The sequence below is a fragment of the Corella eumyota genome, chromosome 5 (assembly GCF_963082875.1).
Source record: "Corella eumyota chromosome 5, kaCorEumy4.1, whole genome shotgun sequence".
NCBI classification, from domain to species: Eukaryota; Metazoa; Chordata; class Ascidiacea; order Phlebobranchia; family Corellidae; genus Corella; species Corella eumyota.
This window is the reverse complement of record NC_137494.1, coordinates 9,861,769-9,878,833: the sequence shown is the minus strand read 5'-3', so window position 1 is coordinate 9,878,833 and position 17,065 is coordinate 9,861,769. Positions and strand designations below refer to the sequence as shown.

Below are 17,065 nucleotides of genomic sequence, written 5' to 3'. Positions count from 1 at the left end.
TAATATATACAAAATGTCTTTGCTAGCCTACTTTTGTAATACAAATTGAGTAAGCAAAGTAATTAAAACAAGTTAAACCGGCTGTAAGGTAGTTTCTAAAAGCGAATATATCTACAGGTGCACAAGCATGCACAAAGTTACAGAAAAATGATATTGTTTTGTATTTTAAACGTTATTATGTATTAACATATCAACCAAATAACAAAAAATACCTTATTGGTTGTTTTACGTGTTTAACAATGAATTGTAAATAAAATCAAAAGAGCATAATCTTGAAACAAAAACTGTTTTTAAGCCTAATAAATTTACCTATAACGTTGATTACAATGTTCGAAACACCCAATCTAAAAAATGTTGTAAATTTTTTAAGGTCGCCAATTTTGCAATATTTTTCAAGATCCTTAAATGTTTTTCTAGTTCGGAAGAATTAAAATTCCTTCCAAAGTTTCCTTAAAAATTACATAAATTTAGTTTAAAAATTAAAAAACGCATTTTTTACTACTCTTACAATATTTTTTATTATAAAGTTTGCCCAATTTATTCTTAAACTTTTAACAAAAATAAAAAAAAAAGGCTAAAACCTACCAGCACATTCGCACTGTCTTGACATATTAACCTGTTTCACTTCTTTACACTTTGTACAAAACAGATCTTGAAAATTATAAGCCATGACCTTTTGCTGAACATTGGATATGATTCTATGTTCAATATAATCAGAATCATATGGAGATGTACAACCAGAACAAATCCAAATACTAAAAAAAAATTTAATGTATATTCCCTTAGATAAATGCTAGATAAATCCAATATTACTTGTTAAATACCATTTGTTATTATCAGGAATGTATATTGCATCTCTACATAAGTCCAAATCTCTTGATGAATTACAATTGGCACATAAAACCTGGCCCATGATATATGAAGAACATGGGTCTATCCATTCAGCACAGTTAGAAAACTCACCAACACCAATTAGACGTAACAAACTTAGCCTCATTTTTTCCACCTAAATATAGCATGGGCTAAGAATTATTTTTGTAAGGCATTCTAAGATGTTAAAGGGTTTTAAGTCTTAAACTTACTATAATTTATAAATTTTTTTGTTTAATAAAAAATCCTTCAAATAATAAAAAAATAACGGTAATTATTTTTAAAATATTTTGACATGATTATAATACAAAAAATTTAAAACTCACTTGAGCTACTACTTGATTGTCAACCATTAAAACTTTACACACGCATTTAACAAATTCAAGAACCGGATGATTAAGGTTTTGTAAGTGAGATCCAGGCAACTTAGGAAACAAGTTAATTAAAGCAGAAGCATCACTGGGCAGGCTTTTAGTTATTTTTTGAGATGCACTGAAATATTTTAAAAGTTAGTGGTTTCATATCTTAGATATTTCGAAAAAAATTAACATTGCTTTATGATAATAACGAAAAAATACAAAAATTGTTTGCATTTCAAAAACACGCTTACATACCGAAACATTTGTTGAGTAAGATCTCCTGAAATCAAATCCTGAGCAAAGACAACAAGCTTGGTTGACACATTGGCATCACCGGAAACAATTAGTTTTTCTCTATCTTCCTTATTTAACCCAGTAATTAATGTATTAGCTTGTGAACTTACATGTCTTTTTACTGGGATACCTTGACTTAATCCCTCATGCTCAAGTACAAATTCATTAAAAATTATCGAGATGTAACCTACATTAAAATTAGACTCATAAAAAAAATAAGTCAAAAAATCTTTGTTTTTAAGACTTATATCCTACTATTTTTTTTAAATTGTTTAAAAAAAATTAATACCTCGCCCATGCAATCAGGAAAGGGACTATATATAATATTATTTGCAAAATATGGGATATATAATAGGCATAGTTTTTTAACACATGCTTCCAATAAAGAACTACGCCGAATTGAAAATTATTTCATAATAAAAATATTTTTTATGGAAAAAATACATTAAAAAAAGTTATACCTGCAATAACCATTTCAAAAGTTTCCTGAATTCTACATTTAGTTGGTAAATATCTGCACATGTTAAAATGCATTTCAACCACACCCTTGTCAGTTTGTTTTGTTTCTTCAGAAAGATTTTCCCCGTCATTATCTGTGTAACAAATAAGAAGTAATTGAAAGAAGAATTACAAAAGTTAAGGTATATCAGGATTTTTTTATTTTAAAACATAATTAATAAAGACCAAAAATTAAAAAAAGTTTTTTTTTTGTTCAAAAATGCAATGAAGACCTTCAATTTAATTTTGTCATATTTTTTCTGCTATACTTAGCCTTTCATTTAGTATTTATAACAAGAATAATTACACTTTATTTTAAATTCCTTATACAGATTATTTTAAATAAACTTATCTTTTTATATTGGCTATTGTTTTACTTTTTTTTGTATGGTGAACATCTAATTACCTTTGTTAAGTTCTTTAAATTTTATTCCCCCAAAATTTGTTTGATCCAACCAAAGTAAATGAATCCAACACTTATTATATAAAACAAAATGGAGTTTTTGTAAAATCATTTAAATAAAACAATTTCAAAATAATTAGTTTTTTTTAGTAACAAAATTGTCAAAATCAAAATCACTTAAATTTGTGATTAGCACAAACCTGTGCAACACTAAGTACAATTGAATGAAAAACATCCTTGGAAATAATTGACATATTAACATATTCAGCATAAGAAATAGCATCCTCCACATTTTTTTTCTTTGTTGACAATATAATTTTAGAAAAATTGGCAAACACAATGTTCGACCCCATTTTTTTCAATTCAGCTATTAACTAAAAAAATAAAAGGTGGCAAATATTTAAATCTTGCTTTCTGTAAGTGTTGTGGTTACATGCATTATCACATACTACAAAAACCTTGAATCTTCAATTTGCAACCTTAAGAAATCAATAATTAAGCAACATTCTAAAATTTTTTTTTTAATAATGTGATACTTTGCTTACATGAGATCTTCATTTTATGTTAAATTATAATTGAATACATCTTTAATTTATTTAAAAAAATAATGTAATTTTTTACGTACTTGCAAAAAGATTTTTTTCATCATAGCATATAAAGTTTGAAATAAAACAGGATCATAAAATAAAGACTTTGGATTGCTCAGCCAATTGTAAAAGTTTTGTAGTTGATAATCAGCCAATGAATTTTGATGCAAAGATACATCACGTAACCAACTTTGAACCATAGACTTTAATATTCTAGTACAGTTCAATAATTATTAGTATATCTTTACTTAATTTGTTTGTTCAGTTCCTTAACTCTTTTTTTTAATAAGAATAACAAAATAAAAAATGTTGTTAATTATTTTTTGTATAAACTTAAATAAAGGTTAAAGTAATAAACACCTTATAATCATAACTCATTGGTTTAGCAAAAAAAAATTAATTAAAACATGCTTTCTTATGGATTGCACATAAAATAAAATATTATTCTTCAGGTGAATATATGTGTCTAAATGCACTAGCTATAATAATAAAATATTATCAACTATTAAAAGTAAAGTAACCACCTAAAAATACCTGAGTGTGTTTAAACAAAGTGTTGTATCACTATAATTTGCTAATCCACCTATAGTGTTATTTTTTTCATTGACAAAATCTTGTAAAGTAGATTGTTGAACTACATCTAAGCCTATGCCAGCACCTGCGATACAATAAAGCTGCAATTAACCAAGATATAAAACAAAAATATATATCTTTTTTCTTAGCATACACCTTTTACTTTTTTTAATTTGTATCTATTTGGTGTACAAGTAAAAAAAAGTCAAAAAGAAATAAAAATCTAGTGTCTATTAACTTATATTTCTAACCTTCCATATTATTAACATGATGAGATTGAACAAGTGTGTTAATAGCTAATGATGAAAGATCCATTTCAATGCAAACACTTTGATAAAATCCACTGTTGTTTATTATAATTGGCTGATTATCATTGTTTTCCATACCTAAACATTAAAAACAAAATAAAAACTGATATATTTACAGTATTTTAGCAATAACATTATTAGACCATTAAAAATATTTAAACTTATTTTAAACTATACAAAAAGGTAAAAAAATCAGTTATATTTGAAAATGTATTTTACTAAAAAACAAACCAAATCTATTATCATCAACTTCGTGGCCACCAAGATCCGGTCTGTGACTTTTAGAGCACCAAAGTAAATGATTGTGTTTAAGTAAATGCCTGTAACACAAATTTAAGTCAAGGCAATTTATAATTTTTAACTTTAATTCTTTTAACACGTTAACCAAAATACCTTGCAAAAGATATATCCCCTAACATTTCACTATTACGGGGCAGATTGCCAATCGGGATACTAAAATGTCTTGCTTTATCAGTCAGTTGAAAAAGATATGCATTCACCTCAAAAAAACGCTGCATCATTTCTTTAGCTGCATCCTAGTAAAATAAATTTACATTTTATTTACTCAATTGTTTATACAGGCTTGGTAAGTAATTGGGTTTGTGACAAAGTTAAAAAGAGAATGGTAGGTTTTGTAACTGTTAAGTATTGATTTTACTTTGTACATAAATGTTAACATTTCTTGGTTAAAAATTGGTGGCCAAGTTAAAATTGATAACTTGATACCATTAACAACAGTATTTATAATAAAATACTTTTTGCCAGCTGAGTTCATCAACAAAATCTGTAGAAGGTCTACTAAAAATTTGTATAATAGGAAATTCATTTGCAATTGAAACATCAGCAAAAAATGCAATCTGAAAATTTGATTGCAATGCTATTATTGAAGGACCTCGATGCTCATTTTTGTATGTTGTTAAAAGTCGCTATAAACAAAATTTGATTTGCTATTTAATGTTTTTATTTAAAGTATTATTATAAAATTAACATTTTACTCGTACCAAAATTAACCTAATGTTTTAAAACTTATAAATAGTGAGGCATCTTTGGTTTAAAAAAAATTATTAACAAAATTAGTAACATTTGAACTGTTCTAGCTTAGGTTTATTAAAGCAAAAAAAAAATCAAAGTATGAGTAATTTAATGGCATCATTTTTAACAAATATTAAATTATTACCAAATAAAACAATTAATTAAAATAAACTGAGTTACCTAATATAGCTAGCCCTACTTAAAAAGTAAATTTTTACCTGTAAATTTTTGTACATTTGATTGAGTTCAGTTTCCACTCGAATCTCAAAAGCATAATCAGAACTCAAAAAATTATTTTCTTCACATTTTTCTTTTTCCAATCTTCATAATAAAAAATATTTTCCTACTATATTTTAGATACTATAAAAAAATTTTAAATTAAAATTAACTAAGAACCTGAAGAGAGTCTGTAAATTGGGCATTCTATTTTCCCTTACAGTGTCGACTACATATACCATGCACTTCTTTGTAGCAGAAATAAATACACCAACAATGTGCTTTTTACCTTTACAAAAAAACACTTTAAATTTTTAAACTTATACTTCACTAAAAAAATACAATGTGGTACATATAAATAAACAAAATTAAAAAATTGTTAAAAAATATATTACTGGTACAATGGTGATATATATATATTTCTTTCAGTTTTCGTTTTTGTAAATAAGGAATATTCTTTAAAGATTGGCATTCAAGTTCATTTATGTTAAACAAATTTAAGTCTAAAGAAGCAGCCTTCATTCTTGCCTACATAATAAATTGGAAGTTATGTAAATCCAAATTTAAATATTGCTACTTAACAAAGAAATTCTAAATAAATGTAAATTATAAAAACACAAAAATGGCAAAAAATAATAAGAAGAAATTTTTAGCTTAAAATTTAGAATCTTTACCATTCTTGATACTTTCCAAACACATCCTAGTTCTGTTATTACTCTTAGCATAAGCGAAACTTGAAGTTCATAAACGGCTAAAACATCGGGACTTAACAACTCTGTTCGAATTTTACCCCATTTTTTTAAATACTCTACTTCAGGTATTCGATATTCATAAAGATTTGCAACTTGTGCGCCCCTAGAAAAATATGCTGTTTCTTAATTGAGTTATTTACCAGCAGTTAACAACATCATTTAGAAATGCTTACAACCACACAATTTAAGTAAAACTAAAACCTTGTTGAGCAATAAATGTAAAAAGTATTAGTGGTTTACTATAACATTTCAATTAGTTCAATCTTTAAAGTACAATAACCTTGGAAGTATTCGATTAACTTTTTTCCAAGGAAGATTGTTATCTGTAGAAGGAACTTTTGCTGTTTTTTGATTTACGTAAAATATTCTTGGTACATTAACCTTAAAAAAATTTTAAATGTATGTATTTGTTACAAAGCATTGCAATTAAGTTGATTATGTTCTAAGGTAAACCCTAAAATAAGGTACACTGCCATATTTTTGTGTAGTCTTGAACCATAACCAAGTAAAAAAAATAACTAATTTGGAATGTCATTTAAATGTTTTATATGAATTTACATTAAACAAAAATCTATTTAAAATGGATAAAACCCATTCTATTTTAATAAAAAAATTACATTATCCCCAAAAAAACTTTTTTAAGCTTCATCTAACTTATCATCATTTTAAACAAGAATACCTTTAAAATGTGCATCTCGGATTCAATAAGAGCAAAAACTTTAAATTGCCCTGGTTCATTAGTTTCTGTAACTTGAATAACCTCCCAAGGTAAAGTAAAAATATTACTAGATTGTTGTTTCAAAAAACCACCAATTCCTAAAAATATTCATAATGTTTTATTTAAAAGTCTGGCATTTTTAACATTTATTATACCAAGCCATCAGTAAACAAATGCATTTTTTTAACATATTTTTCTCTAAACCAGTATCATTTGTTGCTCATGTTGTATATAACATTGTCTAGTTATCTAGCAACAGAAATAATTCAATATAGTAACAGTGAAACTAAACCTGGGGCTCTGTAAATATAGAAGATAGGTAAACCTGTTGCAGTAGAAAATTTAGTTCTGGTAACACTTTGGCTAGTTTTGTTAGTTTTGTTTTTTCTTTGAATCGACCATTTTTTCTTGTGAAACTTGATCCATGATGTCCGAGAATCATACGTTCCTTGAAACAATTCACATAAAGGTGGGGGAATGCCCAGCTCATCTTGCCACTTGCTGCCAATCATTTCATCCTAAGTTAATATATTTAATATGTTAGAAAAATTCATCTAAATTAATCACAAAAATTTTACCAGTTCCATTTAATTTAAATATTTTTAAAAAATGTAATAAAAAAAAACTTAAATTAACCTGACAATATTCGTCTGGTTTGTGCCTTTTTGCATTTGTGACTTTAAAACAGAAGTTAGAAGTCGAACTTGCTTCAAAACTCTCAATATCATTTATTTCTAAAAAAAACTTGATTTTTAAACAAAAATATCAATACATTCTTTACGTTAATCTATTCTTATAAATGTTAAGATCAATTTTAAATATACCTTTGTTTATAACAATATGTTAACCTTAAAGTTTACCGGGTGTTTGTTCTTCATCAAACTTTCGTTTTTTTTTTGGAACGGTAAACATATCTGTTATTCTTTTTTGCTTAAATACATCATTTTTTTCTACTAGTTTTTTATGTAACCAATCAGGGTGCTTTACTCTTGGAATCGGATTAGGAATACCCTGTAATATTAAATTAAGTTGAGTTTAGAAATCTTTTTTTTTGGCCACGTTTTTTCTAAATTCACTAAAATATCAGAATAGTTACAAATAAAACATTTAGGTTGGAAAAGATGTATGGTTGCCATCAAAATGTCAAAATATTCTAGGGAAAATTGTTTTGCTTCTTTCCATAAGTGCACCGACAAAAAATGGCTTTCATTCCTGCCAATAAAAAGCTAACCCAACCTGTAATGCTGCCGGAATAGTGATAATTTTCTGAATAGCACTTCCCAATCTTTCAATATAGTAATTCCAATCCAAAATTGCTCGAATGTCAAAGTTTGTCATATTTGATTGCCTTGTCCATTTTCGAAGGTAATGTCTTTTAATGCTGCTTTCAGACTACATACAAATTGAATAACAAATTAACTTCTTAAAAAAGCTACCTTAATAAGATAAAATCCATTTTAATGTCAATTTAAAAAATTAAAGTTTTATTGTACTAAAATTGCATGTTTGTTAAACCTTACCCCATTTTTTCTAAACACAGATTAGTCATACTACATTAAACTACCTTAAATATTGCCAATGGAATAGCCCGCTCAGTAACTGGTGCCCCATCAGGTTTTTGTGAAATAATAAATCGGCAAGCTAAACCTGCATCCTTAACCATTTGATCTCCTAAAAACTCAGCCAATCTAAAATATAAAACAATTTAAAGAAAAAAAGGGGGGAATTTTAGGCAATGTCCAAAACTAAAAAAATATATACAACTTTGAAAAGTTTAGGTCAAAAACACATTCAAAAAATAAACTATGAGTAATTACCTTTTGGCAGTACTAATTGAAGTTGATTTTAGAGACCCATAATCCTCTAGTTTTTTTGACATTGATCTATTCTCACTAATTAGTTGAAAAAGTTCAGAGTCTGGCATGTTTCCGGCCTAAATATATATGTCAGCAATTACACTTTTTTTATACAGCCACTATTTGAATCCTTTTTTAAATGTCGTTTGTCATAACTAACCAAACACTTTATAAAAAACATAAAATTATTAGGGTAAACACGAGTAACGTGCATATCTACATTTCTTTAAAAAAACTTTTTTGCAAAAAAATAGTAACACCCATAAAGTGTAAAACTATTCTTGAAAAATCTTATAAAGATCATTAGCATTTTTAGGAAATTGTTTTTTTAAGCATTAATTTGTTCTCTGTATGATGTAATATGTTAGTGTTCTAATCTACCGCATCATGACCAATAATTACATAATATCTTAAAAATTAAATTTGATCGGCACATTACTAGTAAATATCACAAAAAAGCAATAACTTTAGAATAGTTGTATATTGCTTGATAGAAATAAAACAAATAGTCTATAAAATTATTTATTTCATAACAATAGTCAATATGCATAATAATTCTTACTTTACTGTATAAAACATCAAGCCAATAGTCTGCAACCTTAGCAACCGATTCATAAACTTCTTGCAAGTTTTTTCCCTTCAAAAATGCCTCAAAAACCGAAGATTGAAATATTTTAATCAACTGAAGTTCACCTCTTCGCTTGATTTCAAAACTTTTTAAAAACAATATTTTTTTAGAATCTAATAAAATTTTTAAAAAATAACCGCAAACATAAGGAAGACATTGTTAAAAAAATATTATTTTATGATCTACAGTTATTTTTAAAAATAACTTCTTTAAATAAAATAACATAGAGCAAAATATCTAGCCTTAGTTTAGTCAATTATACCCCTTAAGCTCAGCTAAACTCTCATCCATATTAAAAACAGCATAACGTTTTTTCAAGCTTTTTCCCTCTTCCTTTGCAGCAGGTAATACCATGGCCAAGTAAGGACCATCCACTTCAAAAAAAATGGAATTTTCACTTCGTAACTTGTAGGTTAAATTTTCGGGATCAACCAATTCTTCATATTGGTCATTTGTAAAGTTATCCTGATAATAAAAAAGCAATATATTCCAAAGCGTTGCGATTGATAAAATTCAAAACCAGTTAAAACTAAGCTTTGGCAAACTGTTACTTGAAATAGTACAAAAATTAGCTTTATATGTTCTAAATTAATCAAACAAAAAATAATATAACCCAGGCTGTTGTAAAAAAATATAAATAAAGATAAACTGCTGTACCTTAACCATAATATTAAGCATGGCTCCAGGGTAAGACACAACAATTTTGGGTTTTTTTGAATTTTTTGTCAAAATTGTGTAATTCTCAGGAAAAGAAGAAGGCAAAACACACCAAATTCCATCAGTATCAAGTTCTAGTGGCCGACCTATATAAAGTAAACATATAAATCTATTTGGTTATGACAGTTAATTTTTTGTTCTTTATTTTTGGGAAAGCTAAACTACATCAATGCCTAAACTAAATTATTTTAGCACTGTTGTGTACCATCAATCAAAAATTTTTGATATACAATTGCATTGATTTTTTAACAGTTTTCAACGAATTTTTTGTTTTAAAAAATCGCGTTGTTTGTCCTTCATGTTTAAGTTATTCAAGCAACAGTAATTATGGATGTAAACTTGAAGTAACATAAAAAAGTTTACCAATTTTGTCTACAATTTTTCGAGCATCTTGAATAATTTTTGCCCCAGTGTAACAAACTATTCCTGCCATTTCCATAGAATACCATCGAGCACTACCAAAAAAGTTTTAATATTTATAGACAAAAATCTAATAAATTTTTATATTTTAGAACTAAAGTTTTTTTCTTTATAATTACCCTTTTCTCATTACATAACCATAAAAGGAATTTAAAATGCATTTGTGTGCCAACTGAAGAGAATCATAGAATACTTCCAGTCCACTTGCTTTTTTAATTTCAGTAGCATCATTTTTAGCTGTAGCCTCAATAACTTGCTTTTTAGCGCGTTTTAAAGCTGCTTTAAACTCATATCTAAATATTTAAAGCTTTAAATTACACACACCAAATTAGGTTAAATTTAATTTTTACAAAATAAACCCAAACCTGCGATCTCGAAACATCCGAACAGTATCGACATAAAATGAATTTTCTCGTTGACAAACAGTAGTGTATTTTTCCTCTAAACGTTTTATTTTGATTTTCTTATATGCTCGACGACAATATTCCTAACACAATGTCAAAAATATAGAAAAAAATTTAAAAACCAGTAAATTTAATTACAGCGATGAAAAATAAATACATAAAAGTAAATTGACGATAACTTAAAAAAGATATTTACCTGAAGTCGCTTTTTTTCTTGGTTAGCTTGCTCTTCTTTAGATAATTTATGAAAAGAAAGATATTCATTAGGAATTAAAGGATTGGGAAATCGGTCATTTTCTAGTTGTTGTTGAATTCTATAATATTCACTTCTTGATGCAGGCATGTATTCACCTCGCCACATCCAAGACATACTTCTCTGACAGGTAGCCCCTAAAAAATTAAAACTAAACTATTCTATTCGCATTTTAACATGTTAGTTACACAAACTATTTTAGTTAATTTTAAAATAAAAGCTACAAAAACAGTATACAACACATACCTGGTTTATTAAAATCACATGCTGCACATGTTATTTCATTTACTATAGCAGATGGTTGAAGCCGATTAGTTAAAATAATATTCGGGTACATAGCTCCAACGTCCAAGTGGTAAATAAAAGGATATTCGTAGCGAACAGGTTTATCATGTAAAGATTTTAGTTTTTCTTTTATATCATTACAAACCTAAAATTTTAATTACAATAGCAATTAAAATGTATCTCACAATTAGCGTTACTACCTCTCATAAAAATATTAATTACTTCATCAAAGTTAAGAACTTCATGCATTGGAATCTTTTCCTCAACTTCGATGCAAAATTTAATGGTACGTTCTACGTCATCATGTAGCTTTAAATACATTTCTGGGTCACCACGAAAATTACAATGAATATTTGATCGGAACACACCTAAAGGAATATTTAAGGTTTAACTGCAAAAAATTAGGAAGGTCAAGATTAATTCTTAGAATCGACTTAAGGCGATTCCGAATTATTTATAAAGTAAGTAAACACACCATTTTTTTGTTAATACTAATAATACAACGGTTTCTTGAAAAACAATGCAAAAATAATTGTGTTTAGTCAGCAAAACAAAAGCAGTAATATTTTGTTAGCAATTAAAAATTTTTATTCTTTAATGTTTTTATTAACAACTTATACTTACCACATTCTAAAGCTTCAACATGGCCACCAACATAAGTCTCTGAATCAAGAATATGACCATCACTTGTCATTTTATTATAAACAGTTTCTTGTTTGTTTGGATAAATAATGTTGGCATGAAAAGCTTGTACCATAAGTAAGGCTTCACAAAGTGTACCTAAAATTATATAAAAATACCAACCCATCATTAGTTGTTTAAATAAACCCTACTTATATTTTACTGCTATTAGCAATTTCTAAATGGGTTTTTAAATCTGAAAAACATACCAGATCCCTTTCTTAAAACGCTGTCAGGTTCCATTGGTATAATTGTACACAGCGCAAAAATAAAAGGATGAACATATTTCATGTACAAGTAATAAGTGGCCACAGCATCGGAAACTGAATAATTTGCAAGAATTTGTGGCTCTTCACTAGCTAATCTAAATAAATTTTAAAAAAGTTAATGGTGTTGTAAATGGCACATTTATATCCTAGTTTATTAACATGAAGATTCATTCATAATGTGAGATGCCTGGTGTGTCAAGGGTTTATGTAAAAAATATTAAACCTAGAACTTCATATTTTTTTATAAATCAAGCTAAATACTTGGGCTTATCGAGAAACTGTTTTGACAATCATTTATTATGCTATATGTTTGGGCCATTGACAGGTATAATCTTAAACATAAGCAGAAGTGATAACAAAAATATAATTTACATTGGCACTGTGTTTTTTCACTTTTAAACACTCCGCAAAAATAGCATACACAGAGAATTAATTAAAAATACCGGCATAATTCTTCAGGATCAAGTTCAACTGGATCATATTGCAGTTTTGCTTTTGCCGCAGCTTTTAAATTTTGAGAACCAACAGGCAAGTAGGAATCTCGTTTTACCCATCTAAAAAAGTTAAAAGAACCTGTTGTTCAGAAAATATAGATTTAAAAAAGCTTAAAATTATAATTATACATTACATGGGAAAAGTAGAATTTAGACGATATGGGATTAAAATTATTTACAACACAAATCTAAAAATGTATTAATTTAAAAAAATTTTAATTAAAAAAACATCGACTTGCTCATTTACTAGAACCACACTTACATAAAAACCACTATTTTAAGAAACATCACAGCATTTAATAAGTTTTAATATATTATGAAAAGAATAAAATTTAAAGCTTTAAATGTAACATAAAAAGTTAATACTATTTCATCTTTGCACAAAATAATTATACAAAAAAATATTTACATTTTTGAATAAAAATAATTTATTTTAAAAGCTTGTTTGTATTTATTCAATCTTAATTTTTTTTTGTAATTTTTTAAATTTACAAACCTAAACGCATCCATGTGTGAAGCTTGCCTGCTTTTGTACTCTCCCTGTGAGTCTTTACTAAAACCAATCATGTGCATCATATTTATTCCATGTTTTAGAGCTCTAGCTTCCACAAATGGCCAGTCAAAAAAATCACCATTGTAAGTTACAAAAATATGAGGTTTTACATCCAAAATATGATCAAAAAATCGATTGATAGTACTCACCTCAAATAAAAAAATGTATATAATTTCTATATTATAACGATATATGTTATTAGAAAGTTTAATTACTGATTAGATATTTTTAGTTTATGACAAATTAATATTATAAAAACGTACTTCATCAGGTTCATTAAAAATTTCAAATTTTCCCATAAATTCAGGACGAGGTGTAAATTCAAAATTTTCCACATCTGCTGAAACTATTTCTCTGTTAACAAATAAAATTTTTGTAAAGATAAAGCGTGGTATTTAACACTCAAATAACATATTTGATTTCTTATTGTTTGTTAATAAGCTTATTTTTTATATTAATTTTACTGCTCCAGTATTTTGCATAGATAAGTCTCTAAAATGCTTTAATAAACAAAAGTTAAGTAAAACACAGGTTTAACATGCTACTGTTTTGTTGTAAAAAAATAACCCAGTTAGTTTGTTAAAATTAAATTAGGTCTTTAACAAAAATTTTAAATATTTATCAAAATTGAACTAAAATCTTGTTTTGATGCTAGTTTTCTGTGTATATACCTGTTACAAATCAAGTACCCTGTCCCATCAATCATGTAGGAAATCATAATTATATTGTCCGTTTCGGAATCAGGAAATTTTAGGGGAAGTTTTGTTGTTTCAATGTCATAAGCTAACACAACAGGATCCTTTGAAATAACAAAAAAGTTAAAACAAATTAGTTGAAATTCACAGCTTGTTTACTGTTTGATTTACCGGTGACAAATGCTTAAGTTTGCCGATGTCTGTAACAGTATTTTTAGTGTTTTTAATAATTACATCTACACTAATAAAAGATTTAAAAACGTTTTTAAATAATTAATGGAGAAGTTTTTGTCAACACATTGTGTAATATATACACTATAAAAAGAGTTTTAATTTAAGATACACTTAAAAAAAAGAGAAAAGAAATAAATAAAAACAAATTGGTTTTTAAGTTACCACGAACTTAGTATAATGTTTTTAATCTAATTTATTTTTAATAATGCTACAAGTGTTGTTACTGAAGCCCTCTTTTAGTATAAAAAAAGGCATAACAGACAATAAAGCAGTTGAGTGCAAACCCATCCACTAGTCCACAAATTGTTATTAAGTTAAAATTTTCAACAAACAAATTTTTAAATTAATAAGTTATTTAAAAGTTACTTATGTTAAAGTTTTATATCACAAATTTGCTCATAACATTCTTGTAACCTTTTTTTTACACCAGTTTTTTATTTTGAAGGCCTTTAATTAAGATAATAAATAAGCCGTCTACTAAGCTCCATCATACCTAACATTTAAAATTTAACATTTACCAAACGTTGCATTTAAAATTGTACATTCATCCAAATAAACTATTTAGCATACACTAAAACACGTTTTTTTTAAATGCTTTTTGAACGTATTTAAGGAGTTAAATAAGTTCAAAACACTGTAAGGTGTTAATGACTCAAATTTAGACCCAACTCTTGATTTACATAAACTGTCTGCCCTTTGGTAATTCTTACATATATATACCGGCAGCGTGGTGTAGTGGTAAGAACACTTGCTACACCACACATGAGGTCGTGGGTTCAATCCCCACTGATCTCATGCTGTAGCGCCCTTGAGTAAGGCGTTATAAACGGTATGAACTGCTGAGCCAGCACTTAATCAGCAGCATAATTACTGCAAAGTTATAATCTATAATATCCCAAACTGCTGCAGGCAACTCGAGACTGGGTCGGAGTAACTAATGTTACTCTATGTTTAAGTCGCGCATTTGACTTTTCCACATCGAGGATAAAGATATATACAAAAAAATATATACAGTATATAACTTATTAAGGTAATTTTGTTAAAATATCTTACTGGTCTAACAAGAATGTCATCTCTTTGAATTATGCTTGGTAAAATTCCACTTCCTTTGTACAAGACTGTATACCAAAGTCCAACAAAGATTTTAAGATCAATTGAAACTCTAACATGATAAGGAACATCATATTCACGAATGTCGACTAAGCATTCCATTTGGTCTTGCATTCCACTCAATTTTAAACTAGGTTCATTATAGGTTGCATTGTCACTTTCAAAAGCACTGATAATAAAAACAATGAAATATAAATTTTACAGTTTGTCAGTCACATATAAGAAACTAAATTTTAACTTAATAATAACTTTGGCAACATATTTAAAAAATAAATACTTCGAACACATTGAGGAAAACTCTGATTTGTTCTTTTCTTTGTTTTTTTTAACAGCTTGATTTATTGCTTGCCTAACTGAAGACATGTCATCAACGTGAAAGAAGCTCAGTTTAATATAAGTTCTTTGTATTCCAACTAAATGATTGTGCTAAAAAAAACGATGTTACCGTACATCTTAAACAAACTTTTTTTTTTAAATATAGTAAAGGTAAATAAAATGTTTAGTTAAATAATAATTTATTTTTTATTATTAAAAAAATTGTTGACTACTAAATTTATAAACTCAAATTACATTAAAACCACAAATTTAAATGCTTAAAATATTATAGTCAATTTTGTAATTTACAACTCTTTTAAAAAGAAAGGTTACACACCAAATCTAAATCTTCTTTTTTAAGAATCTCAATTTTGTGAATTTTTAGAAACTTTTTTTGCAAATATGTTGTCATTTCTCGTTCATTATTTTTTGTTACAGCAACATAAAAGTAAGGTTGATATGGCATAGAAATCTAATAAAAAACAAAATACACATTAAGCTGAATTAGTTTAGAATTTTATACACAAATATGCTTTTTATACCTTAAATCGTTTACCATCTTCTTGTAAAAAATATAAATCAATGGCACTAACAAGTCTTTTGTTTTCATTTAGTACATCAGCCTAAAATAAAAAATAATATAGCAATATTTCAAGTTTATATCTTTATTGTAATGTTAAAATTAAAGTACGCTAAAAATAATACATACTAAATCTGTATTATATTTTTTTGCCAAGAAGTATATATATATAAATAAATTTTAACAAAATTTTAACCATATGATAGGCAATACATTTTGCTAGTCAATAAACTTAAGAAACAATTATAAATTATTAAAATTTGAAACAAGTGCTCTATAAAAAAAGAATTTTACAAATCAGTTTAAGCAATATATTGCTGAATAATTTTTAAAGTTTATTTACAAACCGGGCTTAAATTAATTAACCACCCAAGTTTTTCACATGGTAAATTTAATTTTTCGTATCCATATTTTTCGTCGAGTTCTTCTTGCAATTTGGCATCTTCTAAACGCTTCGCACTTACCTCTTGTTGATTTTCAAATCTAAATTTTAAAATTGTTTAAAAAAATTTTAACAAGACAATTTATTTAAATTGACATAAAAGAAAAAGTATATATATATAATAAAAACATTTCTTGTTAAAAACAATACTAAGCAAAATTTGATTTTTATTTAATTTTTTAATCCAGTAAAAAAATTTCTTGCCTGCTTTTTTTCACTTTTCCAGAATTTTGCAAAACCATGATTTAATCACAAAAATCTTAAATTTATACATTAATAGTTAATTAACAATCTTACAAAAACATGTTGGTATAGCTTTGAGTTGTTTCCCGCTCTTGGATGATAAAAAAAAAACCATTTGTTAAAAGGGGAGGACTAGATTATAATTACCGGATAAATATGCTACTGATTAAGTGCTATCTCAGCAAAAGTTCATACCGTTTTTAGCGTATTACTCAAGGGCGGTAAAGCATTACAGCAGTGGAGATTAAACCAACACCTCATATCTGCATATGCAAG

The 17,065-nt window shown here is 26.9% G+C and overlaps 1 protein-coding gene across 1 annotated transcript; it reads right to left on the bottom strand.

Annotated features, from left to right (window-relative positions):
• Positions 1-16,788, bottom strand: LOC145752992 (DNA polymerase epsilon catalytic subunit A-like). Its single transcript, XM_082569370.1, has 47 exons — positions 16,751-16,788; positions 16,452-16,587; positions 16,067-16,147; positions 15,862-15,996; positions 15,487-15,635; positions 15,153-15,378; positions 13,842-13,969; positions 13,434-13,524; positions 13,114-13,319; positions 12,567-12,677; positions 12,064-12,218; positions 11,798-11,953; positions 11,396-11,541; positions 11,135-11,318; positions 10,832-11,025; positions 10,597-10,718; positions 10,351-10,524; positions 10,175-10,266; positions 9,752-9,897; positions 9,357-9,559; positions 9,029-9,179; positions 8,428-8,543; positions 8,175-8,298; positions 7,847-8,002; positions 7,471-7,621; positions 7,247-7,344; positions 6,936-7,128; positions 6,572-6,708; positions 6,173-6,273; positions 5,815-5,995; positions 5,536-5,668; positions 5,321-5,429; positions 5,143-5,245; positions 4,648-4,818; positions 4,286-4,428; positions 4,124-4,212; positions 3,836-3,970; positions 3,546-3,669; positions 3,050-3,224; positions 2,625-2,798; positions 2,428-2,497; positions 1,985-2,116; positions 1,485-1,710; positions 1,197-1,362; positions 825-1,006; positions 586-755; positions 1-449 (listed from the first exon to the last, which is right to left on the bottom strand). The coding sequence occupies exons 1-47, from the start codon at positions 16,786-16,788 to the stop codon at positions 322-324; spliced, it is 6,711 nt and encodes a 2,236-aa protein (XP_082425496.1). The 3' UTR covers positions 1-321.
• Positions 16,789-17,065: the final 277 nt, after the last annotated feature.

Bases quoted from the DNA above. Each gene is read 5' to 3' on its own strand.
- LOC145752992 (XM_082569370.1), bottom strand. From the start codon at position 16,788: ATGGTTTTGCAAAATTCTGGAAAAGTGAAAAAAAGCAG. The intron at 12,678-13,113 runs GTTTGTAAATTT...TAACTTTTTTAG, and splicing joins TCACACATGGATGCGTTTAG to ATGGGTAAAACGAGATTCCT. The intron at 8,299-8,427 runs GTAATTACTCAT...TTTATATTTTAG, and splicing joins TCAATTAGTACTGCCAAAAG to ATTGGCTGAGTTTTTAGGAG.